The sequence below is a fragment of the Panthera leo genome, chromosome D4, assembly GCF_018350215.1.
Source record: "Panthera leo isolate Ple1 chromosome D4, P.leo_Ple1_pat1.1, whole genome shotgun sequence".
NCBI lineage: Eukaryota > Metazoa > Chordata > Mammalia > Carnivora > Felidae > Panthera > Panthera leo.
The window spans coordinates 79,383,042-79,397,852 of record NC_056691.1 but is presented as its reverse complement, the minus strand read 5'-3'; the positions used below and the strand labels follow the sequence as shown (position 1 = coordinate 79,397,852).

General features: G+C 52.3%; 1 protein-coding gene across 6 annotated transcripts in view; it reads left to right on the top strand.

Moving 5' to 3' along the window:
* Positions 1-14,319, top strand: part of CDK5RAP2 (CDK5 regulatory subunit associated protein 2) — a 170,294-nt gene extending 155,975 nt beyond the window's left edge. For 5 of the 6 annotated variants that reach the window (XM_042913941.1, XM_042913937.1, XM_042913940.1 and 2 more), the window contains 5 exons: positions 928-1,193; positions 2,993-3,136; positions 9,286-9,412; positions 13,706-13,752; positions 14,227-14,319. In XM_042913941.1, the coding sequence (XP_042769875.1) occupies positions 928-1,193; positions 2,993-3,136; positions 9,286-9,412; positions 13,706-13,752; positions 14,227-14,283 (641 nt within the window). In that variant the 3' untranslated portion in view covers positions 14,284-14,319. The remainder of the gene's footprint in view (positions 1-927; positions 1,194-2,992; positions 3,137-9,285; positions 9,413-13,705; positions 13,753-14,226) is intronic. The other variant, XM_042913939.1, reaches the window with a different exon arrangement.
* The last annotated feature ends 492 nt before the right edge of the window (positions 14,320-14,811 follow it).

Below are 14,811 nucleotides of genomic sequence, written 5' to 3'. Positions count from 1 at the left end.
GGGTGCTTGCCAGGATTTGGGGTTTCACGTTCTCAGCAGGTCTAGCTGGTGATCTCCTCCTCTAAGCCAGTTCATCTGTTCCTAGCTGTTACCGACCTTAGCAACGTCATTGGGTCCTTGTCGCCGTAGATGAAAAAGTGTCACCGCCTTGGTGTAGCTTGTAAGGCCCTCCAGTGTCCAGCCTCACTGGGCCCATCCAGCCCTGTCCTTGTGCATCCGTGCTGCCGACAGAGGGGTCGCCGTCCTGCAGACGGGCCTGCACTTTCCTCTCCCTGGGACAGTGCGGTGTGGCTCCTCCTTTTCCAGACCACCTTTGTCCCATTCTCTGCCAGTGCAAGCCCCGTTCCCTCCCTGAGACTCATCCTGAGTGCAGACTGGTCTGTGACATGCCTTTCTGGAGCCCCCCAGTCAGAGCTATTCGTCTAGACTTTTATTGATCCAAAGGTAAAGACCAACAGGCTTTACCTCTGTTTAGTGTAATCTTGCTTCGTGTGGAAGCCCGCTCACTTGTTGCTTCTCCTAGGAAGCCTTTCCTGATCTCCCTTCCCGCACAGAGAATTGATTATTTTCTCCTCTGCGCTCTGGCTCTCTGTCATCGTGCTGTTACACCTCCCGCATGGTGTCTGATTAGACCACGGGCTCCCGGAGTGCAGACACTGGCCTGATTCATCTGTGCAGATCAGGGGTCTCTGCAGACTGGGTGCCTGAGAAGTGTTGGCTGAATTGAATCGAGTTTGTCCCGTGAGACGAATAAGCCCAGCGTGGGGTAATCCGCAGACAGAGGCCCTAGAGCCAGGCCTCCCCTTGCACGGTGCCTCATGGCCTTGGGGTCTGAAGGCCTCTCTTCGTCCTCCCGCCTGGCTTCAGCATTGGTGAACACAGGATACCGGCCCAAATAGATCTCACATCTTCCCTCTCGTGTTGTAGCTTCGGAGACTCCACCGCTCTCTGGAAATGACACGGACTCCCTCTCCTGCAGCAGTGGCGCTTCGGTCACTGGCACCCCGTGCGCGTCCCACCTGGTCCCTGGCTACCGCCTGTGGGCCGACGAGAGCGGCTGCCACGTCCTGGGCCTGACTGGGGACTTCGAGGCCCTGTGCCAGCAGATTGGCCAGGGCCAGAAGCTCCTTGCCGAAATGGCCCTTCAGATCCAAGAGGCTCCCCACCCTGCAGGTCTGGAGCTGGAGACAAAGGTGAGCTGACGGACGGCTGGAGGCCAGGAGGTACTCACTGAGAGCAACACGCCCAGGGGCCGCCTGAGGGCCCTAAGACGGCGAGGGTGCACAGCTTCTCGGGAAGGCCCTGGGAAGAGGGTCCGGGAAACGTAGCCCGCCAAAGCTCAGAGCTCAGGTCCAGTCCGGGCGGCTGTCCTGTGGGGGGCACTTGTTGTGGCTTGTCACCTGTGTTAGTGAGGTCTCTTCGCTGGGGTCACTCCTTCCTGCCTCGTCCTCCTGGAACCCTCCTCACTGTAAAGTTACCTCTTGTTGAAGAACCTCGTGCCAGGTGCTTGGCATAAAGTTATTGATTCACTTCCTCCAAGGCTCGGGGGTCAGATTCTCTTTTCCTCCCCAGCCGGACCCCCAACTGCCAAGCTTCCACGGGTCACGTCTTCTGGTCCCTGTTCTCAGGTCCTTACTGAGGCCCCGTGCTTCCCGATACCCGATTTGCCGTTTTGTTTTGTTTTATTGTATTGTAGGAGTCAATTCTGTATTTTATATTTCACTAGGTAATAAGCTTCAGGAGAGCAGGGATGGTATTTCTTTTGCTCATTATCGTGTATTTACTACCTAGCACAGGGCCTGGTGTGCAGTGTGCATGCACATGGTGAATGGGTGTTGAACGTAGTAAATACTAGTAAGATTATTGTTCTTTGCTGATCATCTTTGGTGTACAAAAGGTTAGAAACTGTAGAAAAGTGTAAAAACATCACATAGCACTCCGCTAAAAATTTTGGTACACACACACACACATGCTTTTAGCTCATTCATGAAGTTCAATAAAACTGACTCCTACTTCTATGAATTTCATGGTTTGCCTTTTAGCTAACGTACTAACAATTTTCCTGTCCCATTCAGTATTTTTCTAGAACTTGACTTTTCTTGGCTGACAAAGAAGCCAACACGTGGATGTACCACCGTTTATGTACTCTTTCACCTGGTTAAGGTGTGGCGCACATCCTTTTAAACCCTTTAGGGGTTGTGAACCCTTTAGAGCCCCTGCTGATCACCGTTGATACATTACTTTCCGGAAGTATCACTCGTATCCCCGTTTACAAGTGAGAGCATCCTACTCACTACACTTGCATCTTCGTTGCGTGAGTTGGTTTGTAAGTGGGTTGTTTTGTTTTTTCTTTTTTTTTGCCAACTCGGTAGCTAAAAAGAGTAGGCCGTTTTATCTTGTACTGATTTTATTACTTGTGAACACAGTGCTCTTTTAACTTCTTTTCTTCTTAAACTTTATTGTCTTTTCCCTTCTCTGACTCGTGTTCTTTGCTTTCTCGTGCCCTTGACACCCGCCAGGTAGGCTTTGCCCCTGCCAGCAGAGGGTGAGGGAGACTTTGCCGGCCCCGACTGGGTGTTGGCAGTGTGCACAAGGCCGTGTCGCAGGGGCTGCTGGAGACGGGAACGTTCGCGTCCCGTCACTTGCCCTCGGCACCCTGTGCCTTCTGGAGAGGCTCCATGGTGCCGAGCCACGCGAACCGCCCTCCCGCGGACCCTCTTCGTGGCCTAGTAAATACGGTTAACGCAGGTGGTTATTAGTCGTGGTTATTGATTGGGCTGAAATCACCACCGAAATTCTCTCATAATCTATAATTCACCAGTCTTGAAGAACAATAAATTGGTGTCGTCTGGCCCCAGGCCCTCGCTCAGCGTGTGGATACAAACCCCGTGGCCTGGAGATTTACGCTGCCCGTTAAAGCCGGCTTGTCCATAATCCTTTTCAAGGCTGCCTGTAACACCCTTCTCATCCCCCGCCCCTCCCCTTCACGCAGGGTCCACACTCGGCGCCCCCGGGCGGGTTTGTCACTGGCGTGGGCACAGCCAAGCTGATCCTCGAAGAGGCCGCGAGGTTACTGACGCTCTTCTGGAGGGTCTCGCTCCCCACAAATGACCAGTGCTCGCTTCAGGGTGAACAGGTAGGAGGGGACACAGCCTTGCTCGCGGCAGATGTGCTCTCAGTTTGGGGAACAGTCAGAGGGAGGGGAAGGTGCCTTGTTTGTCAAGAGTGACACGCCAGGTGCCGTGCCGGCTGCTTCAGGCGTGTTCTTACCTGCTCCCCCAGCGCCTCTGCTGGGCCGGCCTGTGCTCCTGACTGACCGCAGGCCCACTCCTGGTACGTCTTTGTTGAGGGAAATCCTGTCTGCATCTTGTACAGGAAGCTGAGACTGCGGGAGAGAGGCCGGACCAAGGGTACAGAGCTGATTTTGAAGGCACAAGTAGCAGAATCCAAAAGATACGCTTTTATTGTACAGGTTTTAAGTCCTAGTTTGTCCTCATAGACTAGCTCATTCCCTTCCACTCTAAATCTCTTTCATTTTAGGTGCCTGTCTCCAGACTGTCTGATGCTTCTGGCATCATATTTTAGTGGGTCTTGCTCTAGTCTCTTCTACTACTAAGAAAGGTTTTTGTTTTTTTTTTTTTAACCAATGAAAATCATTTATCGTGAAACCACTGAAACTTCCCTTGAAAGCTTGACTTTGCAGCAACTTGAACGTGACTGAGTTAAGAACCGTTGCTCCCACCACCGCCCTCACCCCCATCTTTCACGGCACAGACCGGGCGTCCGGCAGAGCAGACGCTCCCTGGGGTTTAGTCCGCGGGAAGCAGGTCGAGCAGCCACTCTGGTCATGAGAGAAGCGTCCCTGGGAGGAAGGGCCCGCAGATGACGAAGAGTCAGAACTGTGCTTGACGGTCTGACAGATTCGCTCCCCTTCAGTTACCTGACCTGTGACTTTGTGCCAGAGGCCAGCAGGCAGGCAGAGGGGAGTTTGAGTTCCACGCTGATACTTGCCCTCATTACACCCATTCTGACGGTGCTCGGGTCCCCCCCGTTATGGCAGGGGAGCAGCGGCGAAGCAGCTCTCTGCTCTGAAGGGTCTCATGAGCCCCTCCTGAGGCTTCCCTCTCAGGATCCTGGGGAGAAAGTGTGGGTGCACGAAGCTTGGTGGAATAGGTAACTGGTCATTTCGCGGGGAAATCATGTTTTGCCCACTTCTAGCAGGGGCGGGGGCCATGGAGAGGGAGAGGGCTCGCTGGGCTCCAGACCCATGTTGGCCTTTGTTTTCTGCTCACCCACCACGCTCTTCCCGTCATAGGCCTGATAGCACAGATGCTCTGACTGTCCCCCCACCCCCACCCCGGCCCACTGGCTCCCACTCGCTGGCTGGCTTCTTCTCACCTCTCAGGTCTCAGCTTAAAATGTTACCTCAAGGTCAGAGAGGGCTCCCCGATGGCTCAGTTGTAGCATCCTCTTCTGTTTCATCACAGCCCTGATTAAACTATATATTTGTTGTTAATGTCTGTTTCCTCTGTTTTCCAGGAGGGGCCATGGCTATTTTCATATGTTTGAATGAATAGTTTTTCTCTCATATTAGCAGCCTAGCACTTGCCCGTATGATTTATAAAGCACAGTGTGTCCGAACGAAACCCAGTGCAGTGTTTTTGTCCTCAGTACACAGTAATGTCTGTTAAGTAGACGGAACGCAGTTCTTATTTCATGTGTGTGTATAAATATAAATTATAGACACGTTGATCTCTCCCACCGGCCAGCTAGTCCGGCGACTGGCCAGTGCTTGTGATGACTCACCCTTCTTTCCAGACGTTTGTCGTATAATTGATTATGCTCACTTTAGCATCATAGAATTGGAGAGCCAGAAAAAGGACCTTAGAGACACTCCAGTACGATGGCTCGCGGACACAGACCCCCTGTGTGGTGTTAAATTGCCTCGAGCCACTTTTCTGCCCCTGCCTGTGTTTCATATGGTGCCTTTTTCTTAGTGTGAAATGTGTGTAAAGCAGATTTCCAAGTTGTCGCCAGCAACCCCAATGGTTTCTTTTACGACCTAAGGTTTTCTCTGTCATTAATTTGCCTTTTGCATGTACTATACCACCCCCCTGCCATCCCGAGGACTAGTCTGGAAAGTGTGTATCATACTCATCTGTTTATCTAAGAAAATTGTGAGGAGAGATACGAACATATACACCTACTTGTTTAGAAAATTTTTGATTAGCTGGAACAATAAACGATCACAAGAAAACAGGCTACCTGAGGAGGTGGGAAGGAAGAGGTTGGAAGGACGGGCGTAGAACATAGATTTCTCTCCCGAATGGACCTTGTTTCGCCAAGTTTGACATTGAAACTATGTAAATGTTTTAATTAAAAATAAATCAAAATGAGAATAGAAGCAATCTCTTAAAATTCATAGCAAAATGAAACAGACCTTCCCGTAGACATCGTTGAAGGCGTTACCCACGCAAAGAGGAAACATTTCAAGCCTAGAACACGGTAATTTGACTGCATCCCTAATGGAACTACTCGGAGGTTAAAAAGGACCTGCAAAAACCATTTTTGATTGTTTCTAGTGATATTATTAATAATGATATTGGTGCTGATAGTTAAAACTGTCATATTTCTATTAGAGGACCAGACAAATAGCTAATTTATTAAGATTTTTACTGTCAGGGAAGAGAGATAAATTTAAAAAAATCAAAGAAATAAAAATCCTGCCATCCTTGATTTGAAAATATCAGCATGAACTCATGGATTTCCGATTAAAAACATTTACGCTTAGGTTTTAAAAATGTCCAATCCAGTACCAGTGAGTACCTCAAGCACCGAATTATGGTTTCTAAGTACCTTTCCCCACTCACGGGAACGAGGACTCCCTGGAGAAATGGCTTGATTCTAGGCCTGGGGCCGGAAGTATACACTATGAGCCTCGGACATCTTTTCATCCTAGGGAAGAAGAGGGGAAAGAGGGAGTAAAACAGATTTACGGCGGTTCTCAAAATATGGCCTCCTGGACAGCGGCATAAGTGTCGTCTGAAAACTTGTTGGAAAGGGAAATTTGGGGCCGCACCCCAAACCTACTGACTCAGAAGGTCTGCTTTTACAGGTCGTCTTGGTAGCCCTGAGAACCACTGGATTAAAAGGAACTTAAGAGACGTATAGTCACGTGCTAAACATGGAGTTTATTTGGATGCTGGGGAATCAGACCAGTTGTTCAAAAAAATTACGATGCACTCAGGGAAATGTGCCTCCTGACATGTGGTGATATTAAGCAATTTCTGTCATTATTTGAGATGTAGTGATGATGTTGTGTTTTTCTTTTTATAGATTTTGTTTTTTTTCTAGACCTATATAGCAAACAACTGTATGGCTGTGAAATAGAATTAGCTCCTGGGATTGAATTTAAAACTAGTTTTAGGGTGCAGATGGGCAGGGACGGAGACGTAGGGGTTTGGCCGTGAGTTGATAATGGCCGAAGCTGGGTGGGTGCCTGGCGGTTCATTATCCCGTTCCAGGACGTTTGTAAATGTTTGTTCCAGGACGTTTGTAAATGTTTAAGATTTTTCATTACAAAAAAGAAAAAACCAACAACTACAAAAGCCAGCTCCGGGAGTCAGGCCGCCTACTCGTGCTGGAGGGGCGTGGGGCCCAGCCCTGAGCTGGGCTCTGTGGCCCTGAGGAGGAGTTGGTCTTTTGAACTCTCCCAGGTGTCGGGCACCCTGCTATGCACTCAGCACCTCCTTCCATCCCTTCCGGGAGCCTCCAGAGCTAGGTATAATTATTGCCACCTTCCAGAAGGAGGAACTGAAACTTCTTGCTTTGTCATCATCACAGCTGGAAGTGACCAAGCCGGGTCGAGCCCTGTTGTGTTTACCGTGGCGAATTCATCCTGTAAAAATGAAGATTTTAGTTCAGTGGAGCAGCAGACAGACACAATTAAAATTGCTCGTTTTAAAGGCTGGATAGAATATGTATAAGGTGCAGGGCGCCAGGGTGGCTCAGTCGGTTGAGCATCCGACCCCTGATTTCGGCTCAGGGTCACGACCCCAGGGTCATGGGATTGAGCCCTTTCGGCTCTGCACTGAGCGTGGTGGAGCCTGCTTAGGATTCTCTCTCTCCCCCTCTGCCCCTCTCCCCTGCTTGCTCTCTCTCTCTCTCTCTTTAAAATAAGGCATTTGGGGAGAGCAGGTGAAAATTAACCCACCAGTTGGCAAAGGGTCTCGCAGCACCTACTGTGTGCCAGGCGCTGGTGGTCAGAGGGAAGAATGGGGTCTTGGGTGAAGCAGCAAACAAGTAGATGACCAGTTACGGTTCCACATGAAATGGGCAGTGATAGAGGGAGCGCTGGGCACAGTGGGTGCCCGAAGGAGCGCTAACCAACCTAGACTCGGGGTGGGGAGGAGTCTCAAGGAAAGCTTCCTGGAGGAGGTGTTGCCCAAGGTGACTTTTGGAAGAGGACTGGAGGTTAGCCAGGCAGGGGTGAGGGAATAAATCATTGTCTGTCTGCAGGTGTATCTCCTTTGCGTCTCACTCTAGATGGATGGGTCAGGGGTTATCCAGGTTGTGTGGCCTAGGAAGCCATGACCTGAACACAAATCTTTGTGGGCTCTTAGCATGAGGAAGAGAATCAGAGAAAACCGAAGGTTTAAGTTCGGGTCTGTTGTGGAAGAACCATTGACAGTCTTGGAGCTGACACAGTTGGTGAATCTTGAAAGTAGGTTAAAGCAGGGAATCAAGAGACGATACATACCTTAAACACTGTAATTTAACTGAAAACAGTTCAACGTACATTCATTTGGCATTCTTTTGATGTAGGGCCGGGGCCTTTTCTTTGAATACGGGTCTGCTGATTAGGGTTTCACATCTTCCTTCTTTCATAAACTACATCCATAATGTATGTCTGTCACTTCCAGTTTCTGTTTCTTTAAGATGAAGAAAAAAACGCAGACACTTGTAAGGCAACTCGAATATAGAATTCTTCTAGACTCCGATCCTCCCACGTCTTCCAGAGTTGGTCCCCCCCCACCCCACACACACCTAATTTGCCAGAAACGTGGTTTTTAGTGACTTGCCTTTATAACGTCTTTTCTGAGGCATATGTTTTCATAGTTCTCTGTTCTCATGCATGTATTTCACGGGTTTACTAATACTTAATTAAATCCTGTAACCGATTGCAAGTACAGTTGCCTTATAGACAAGTTTGGGAACAAAGTAAAGTGGTTCCTTGTAAGCTGACCGCCCAACATCTGCCCTTTCGGGAGCAGAGGTGTTTCACGGAAGCAGAGGGTAGCCTGTGGTGGGGGGGGCTTATGAGAGAGGAGGGTCCTCACCTCTGTGAGCTAGTTCCCTGGAGATGGTGGAGAGAGCCCCCGGGGTGTCCACATTCCACGGGAGAGCCGGGGACTCTGGCTACCCATGCACTCTCCGCACCCCTCTAAAAGATGGAAGCTGTCCGAAGGATTAAACTCTCTTCATAATGCTTTTACGTTCTCTTTTCTGTACCATCAAAAAATTTGCTTTATTGTTTTTGTAGAAAACCATAACAGAACCTCACACAATTCTGATACATTTTAAAAAATGAAAAATAAAACTTCTAAATCACATCCCTCAGAGATAAATCACCGTTAATCATTTTGACGTTGTCTCTTCATCATCAGTTTTTTAGACATCTCCGTATACGCATGTACGGATATAGATAGATGTATGAGGTTTTCTGAAACAGGAATGCCTGATATACAATAGCTGTTCTGGGCTCTTTTTGTCACTAATTGTGATCATCTTTCGACGTCAATAAATAGAGTTCCACAACATCGTTTTTAGCAGCCGCACAGTTATGCCATTGTCTGTAAGACCCGCGATTTACTCATCCAGACCCCTGTTGGAACAAAGCAGGTTGTTCATTGGCTCCTGCTATGAAGAGCGCGGAGATGAACCTCCTGGGACGTAGGCGTCTTCCTGTGCTTGTGTGGTTACTTATTGGGGCAGATGCCCAAGTATAGAATTGCTGGGTCAGCAGGTTGAGTGCGTCTTACGGTTTGGGAAATCTTGCCAGGGCATTCCCCCCCCGGGCCGCGCCTGCGGCCACGAGAGTGCCTGCCCCACACCCCGGCTGTCCCTGGACTTGGCCCATCTGACCAGCAGAACATGGCTTCTAGTTTTCACTCAACTAGCATCGTCAGGAAGGTCGTGCATCTTTTTGTGTGTCTTTTAATTCTCTCCTGTGTGATACACTGTTTTGTACTCTTCGTTCATTTTTCTAATTCCTTTTCTCCTGAGGCTGGAGAAATGAAGGCAGAGATCACCAGACTACACAAAAAGCTGTTTGAACAAGAAAAAAAGTTGCAGAACTCTGTGAAGCTTTTGCAGCTGAGCAAGCGCCAGGAAAAAGTCATCTTTGACCAGTGTAAGTGAGCGGTGGGGGGCGGGCCGCCACGTCCAGCCACTTTGTGCCTCCGAGGACAAAAAGCCCAGTCCCGGACACCTACTTTGGAGCCCAGATCATGTGTCCTCATGCCTCCTATTTATGGGTTTCCTTTCATACTTCGTCCTTTTTGACCCGCACAGACAAATAAATTCACTTAACAGACCTCAGTGGCGAGGCCACGTGGTGCCAGGGACAGTCATCTCGGTGGGGACACAGGTGTGTGGGGTGTGCTTTGACGGGAACGTGTGTGGGGTAGGGTGTTAGGGAACCCTGAGAGGGGAGTGGGGGAGGGCGTCCTTCTGTCCTGGAAGGTGGGCTTCTTGGACAAAGTGGCCCCTGAGCTGAGTCTGCCAGAAGGAGCAGGTGTTGGTCAGATGGAGCGGTGCAGAGGGGCAAGAAGTAAGGGTTCATACGTGAGAAACCTACAGTAGCTCACGTGGCTGGAGCAGGACTGCGAGGGGCAGGTCAGGGCTGGAGGGGCCGCTGGGACCAGGACTGCGGCGTGAAGTCCTTAGAGGGCAGGCCCAGGGCGGCTGGCACGTAGGGCAGGGCAGGGACCTGTCACCGCGGCTCCCCTGGTCCGGGAAGGCGAGGAGGAGGGCCTCGGCCTCACCGCGCGGATCCAGGGGAGAGGATGGTTGTGAGGCCTGCTTCCCAAGGCAGATCCACAAACTCAGGCTCAGAGAGGCTAAATGACATTTGTAACGTCAGGCCTCGTCCTATCCAGGAGCTTCAGAGATCGTGGGAACCCGCAGCCCTGGGGCGCCCCTCGTGTCTGTCACAGCCCTGGCCGGCCTCGCGGTCTGCCTGTCACCCTCCCTGTTGTGGGAGGGCCGCCCACTGCGGACCTTCCCTCCGGAGGTGTCAGTCTGCCCCGTGCTGCTCGCTCACCAAAGGCCAACGTTTCTGTGGCATTTCTGAGAAGCACAGAACCTAGATTGTGGTCGGGTGGGAGTTCTCCTTAGCCACCCCCCGGGGACCTTCTGAACACGGACTTCGTGAGACTGACAGAGTTTGAACTGCGGAAGAAGAAGACGTGGTCGAGGAGCAAGCACTAACGTCCTGCTCGTGCCCCCGTGCCGGGCTCTGGGGACAGAGGTGAACGGCACCGTTCCTGCCAGCACAGGGCTCTGGCCTGATGAGGGGGACACGGAAGTTAGCTGCTGGGCAAGGCACTGGGTGCCTCCCCCGCAGCCTCGGTGCTTCGAGGCTCTGGACCTACTGGGTCTTGAGTAGGAGTTAGAGAAGGGCTAGGGACAGGGTTGTGGCAGGTGGCCTTGAGGGTGGGAACTAAGTATTCAGGAACACAGGAAGTGCGAGGGGATTTGCCCTGAGAGACCGCGTGAAAGAGATAAATAGGGACCAGGTCCCAAGGGGCCTGTGGATGGACTCCAGGGGCTGTTGGTGTTCATCATGTCTTAGAAGGTCCTTGTGGCCGAGCGTGGAGGGGCCAGGAGGCAGAGACCTCTGTGGGGGCTGTGGCAGTCCCCCCGCCCCCCGCCCATGACAGCAGGGCTGGGGCGGGGCTGTGGAGGGGAGGGGATGGTGGGCAGATAGTGAAGACGTTCGTGTCACTCAGACAAAAGGAGCCCTGGCGGGGCCTGTGGGGGACAGTGCCAGTCGTGGCCATGTGTGAGGCGGCTGTGGAGCATTTGGGTCCGACCCCAGGGCAGCAGGGGAACGGGACAAGTCTGGGACAGTTAGGACTCTGCGTTAGCACCTCCTGGGCAGCCCCGAAGGGTCACGGGGCACTTACCGCTGAGGAAGTTTTGGAAGCGGGCAGTAGGTTCAAAGCTGTAAATTACTGTGGTAGATCCAGAGGACAGAACCCAGCCTCGGGGTCCTGCCTCAGTGACATGCAGCCATTAATGAGTGCCGTCCTGTGTCCCCTGGACTAAATGACTCCCCGAGCGTCTTATTCCTCATTTCTAACGGGAGACAGTAATTCCAAAGGACTCAGATTGACCAGACAGGCCTGGGTTCTAATCACGACTTTGTAAAAAGCACCTCAGTTTTCCTATCTGTAAAGTGGGATGGTAAGAATACCTAAACTTTATTGTACTCTGAGAACAAAGCAGATGCTCAGCAGACCCTAGTTCTCTGCCTCTTCTTTTCCTGTTGGCTCGGACTGAATTCCGGGTGTGCAGGTGGCAGACCATTCATACAAAAAAATCACAAATGTCTCACACCGCCTCCCGTGCTGAAATGGCGTCACCCACCTCCGTGTCTCCAGGGCCTGGCCCTGAGCGGGGACCAGCTCAGAGCTGGGTGAGGGGTTGCCCAAGGTTGCACAGTGGGCGGCTGACTCCAGCTGGGCTGTGTGCCTCATCCCAGTGAGTCGGGTCCTCGGACGTTTCCCCAACCCTGCCAGCCTCACGGGGCTGCTTCTGGCTCTGAGGGGCCAAGCGGAGGTCGACGTAGTGTCCCCTCCCCTGCCTGCCCTCACCTGGTGACTGGGGGAGAACCAGGGCCCGGGGCTGGTCGGTGCCGGAGGCAAGCAGAACACGTGTCCCGGAGCGTGCAGGGGAGAGGAGGGACAAGTGTCACTTCCCTCACGGCCTCTGACGCAGGAGAGCCTGCTGCGCAGGGTCGGGGTTATTCGCTGAGGTCACAGTTCACGAGCTAGACACCCGGGTCGGCGTCTTCCCTGCCAGCAGTGAGGCGGGGAGAGCCCCGTACTGAGTGGGAGAGTCGTGGGTTCGAGTCGCACCTCAGCCCCGGGCAAGCCTGGGTTTGGACGAGCTCGTCACCACGCTGCTCCTTGCAGCAGGGATTTTGGGCTCTGCAAGGTGAGCGGTACGGTTCAGACGTGAGGCCTCTGCAGCTGGGGGCGGGTGAGCCCTGGCTCCTCGCTGGGAGCGTGGCGCTTTGGGACTCCGGTACCCTTCCGGTATGATGTTTAACCTCCATACCTGGGAGGCTGAATCTTTTCTGGGTCACAGGCCCCTTGGCCGGTCTCAGGAGAGCTGTGAGTTCTTGCTGCAGAAAAACGCACACATCCAGATGCACACAGATTTGCACTTACTTTCCAGGGATTTGGGACCCTCCTAAAGCAGATCCCGGACCCAGGTCGAGGGGTCTGCAGCCTGGGGGTGGGGGAGGGCACAGAGAGACAGTGGGCACCTCTGAAATTGACGTCAGCCGGTTAAAAACAAAGCCCACACCGGCTATCTCCCTCCGCCAACCCCCCCCCCCCCCCCCCCGCCCCAGCGTCACAAATTGCAAACAGACTTTGTTACCCCCAGATGGAAATTTTTTTGTAAGGCAAGAAATAAATATTTTCCCCAGGCCACCACGTGGCTCCTGTTCTGAAGGAGACGCTGGGGAGTTGGGCTGTATGTGTGTTGATGGGGAGTCTGTTTCATCCTTGGGCACCATTGGCCAAAGCCTAATTCCAGAAGCCTTGGTTCTGTCTCCTCCGGGGAGTAAATGGAATCTGTGACCCTCGCCAAGGCCTGTTTAGAAAGGACCCCGGATCAAGGCAGAAATCTCTTTCGTGGCGGCATTCCCCCTGCTGCCGGTGTTTGTGCCGGACAAGAAAAGGATTGAGGGAGGAAGCGGCCTTCCTGTACATTCGGCTGCACCCCCCTTCCTCCCTGGGGTTCTGACACACTGACGATCTGCCTGCACGCAGCTGAGAGCGTCTGGTCGGCGGGACCTCTGAAATCGTCCTACCCGGGGAACCACGTTGGGTTCCTGTACCTGCTGCAGGGAGTCCAAGGAGGAAAAATGCCCAGAGTTCATGCTTTCCCTCGGCTGATGGGAAGCCCGCCCTAAGGGTAAAAGTTGACTTTGCAGAACTGCCCGTGACCCTTGCCTTGGGCCTTGGCACACGGGTTTGCTTGGAGTCGGGCACACCCCCTTCCCAGAGAAACCACAGCGTGTGGGGGCTAGTCAGTCACAGGCCTCTCCCCTGCCCTGCACCATTGGCCCCCAGACCCATAGAGGTGAGGCTTTGGGGTGCCTGGGTGCCCGCCAGCCTTGTGGAGCCTTGGCTTTGTTACCTAAAACATGGGCCGGTATTGCTGTGAGGTTGTGGCCTAGCATGAACGTGAAGGGGTGTCTCCGGTACCCCACGGATTCTTTGGTCTTGGGCCGTGTGATGGGGCAGATGGAGCCTCCCACACCCCTCTCTGTGTCTGGATGCCTCGGGCCTGTCCACGTGTCTGTCTGACCCATTTGGGGTTCAGGAGCCTCCTCCCTGCAGCTGGCTTTTACGCTGTCTTCCTGGGCATCTGTGTCTAACGATCCCTGTTCTTTCTTTCTCCTCAGTGGTCGTAACCCACAAAATCCTCCGGAAGGCCCGAGGAAACCTGGAGGTAATGCCCCTTTGAGTTCTGTTACTGAAAGCCCATTTGGGGCATGGGGAGTGGGTGCAGGGCAGGAAATTACTTTGGAAAAATGAAGTTGAAGGTGGAACTGGGACACACGTCCTCCACGATTCTATTTTTCTGCCAGTAGCACATAAAAAGTTTCGTTTTAGCGTGGCATGGTTTCAGTGGTTGTTCTAATCATTAAGTTTGTGTGCTGTTTTTACGAGTGACGAATACCACAAACAGTGCCTGGCACATAGTAGGTGTTTGATAAACGTTTCTTGAGTGAATGAATGAATGAATGAATGAATACAGTATGATCTCACTGCCATTTGGTTCTATAAATATTTACTGATCAAACAGCATGTCTTTGAAAGTAGTTTCACAATAACAATTTTGCCTTTAACTCTGTCAGGGATCTTAACTTCAGAAACCCTCCACTGGACCTAAAATTCTCCTTTTCTCCCTCCCTTTTCCTAGCTTAGGCCCGGGGGTGCCCACCCAGGAACATCCAGTCCCGGCCGACCAGGCTCGTGAGGAGAACTTGCAGCCAATAAAGCCTGTGGTTCCCACGGAGCTCATGCTGTGTCTTTGTTACAAGTGGGGTTTCTATTTATTGAGGGGGAAAAGAAAGGACTGTCTGGCTGAAGGAAATCTACTTTTCCCTTTATGTTTTCTATCCTAAAGCTGGTTGAAGGGCTGTTATCAAACAGCGTTCAGATGCTCAGTAATGAGGCTTTTCACGGGCCTCGAGCTTCTGGGCGCTGGGTGTGCCCCCCCGTCCCTGAGCTGCAGCCTCGTGTCTGTGCACGGTGGTGGGCTTCGTGTCCACCATGGATTTGCCGAGTGCTCAGCCCAGCCTGCGGTTTGAAGATCCTCAGTGAGTGATTCGTTTCAACTTGGTGATTCGGTTATTGCGTGTAGAGCCCCAGAGCCCAGGCCCTCAACTCCACAGAGGGACAGGCCAGGGTTTCGGCAGTGGCCCGGCCCTCAGATACCTCACAGGCTCTCTGTCCAGGCCGCTTAGGTGTCTAGGGATGAACGATGCCATGCGGCGTGGCCAGG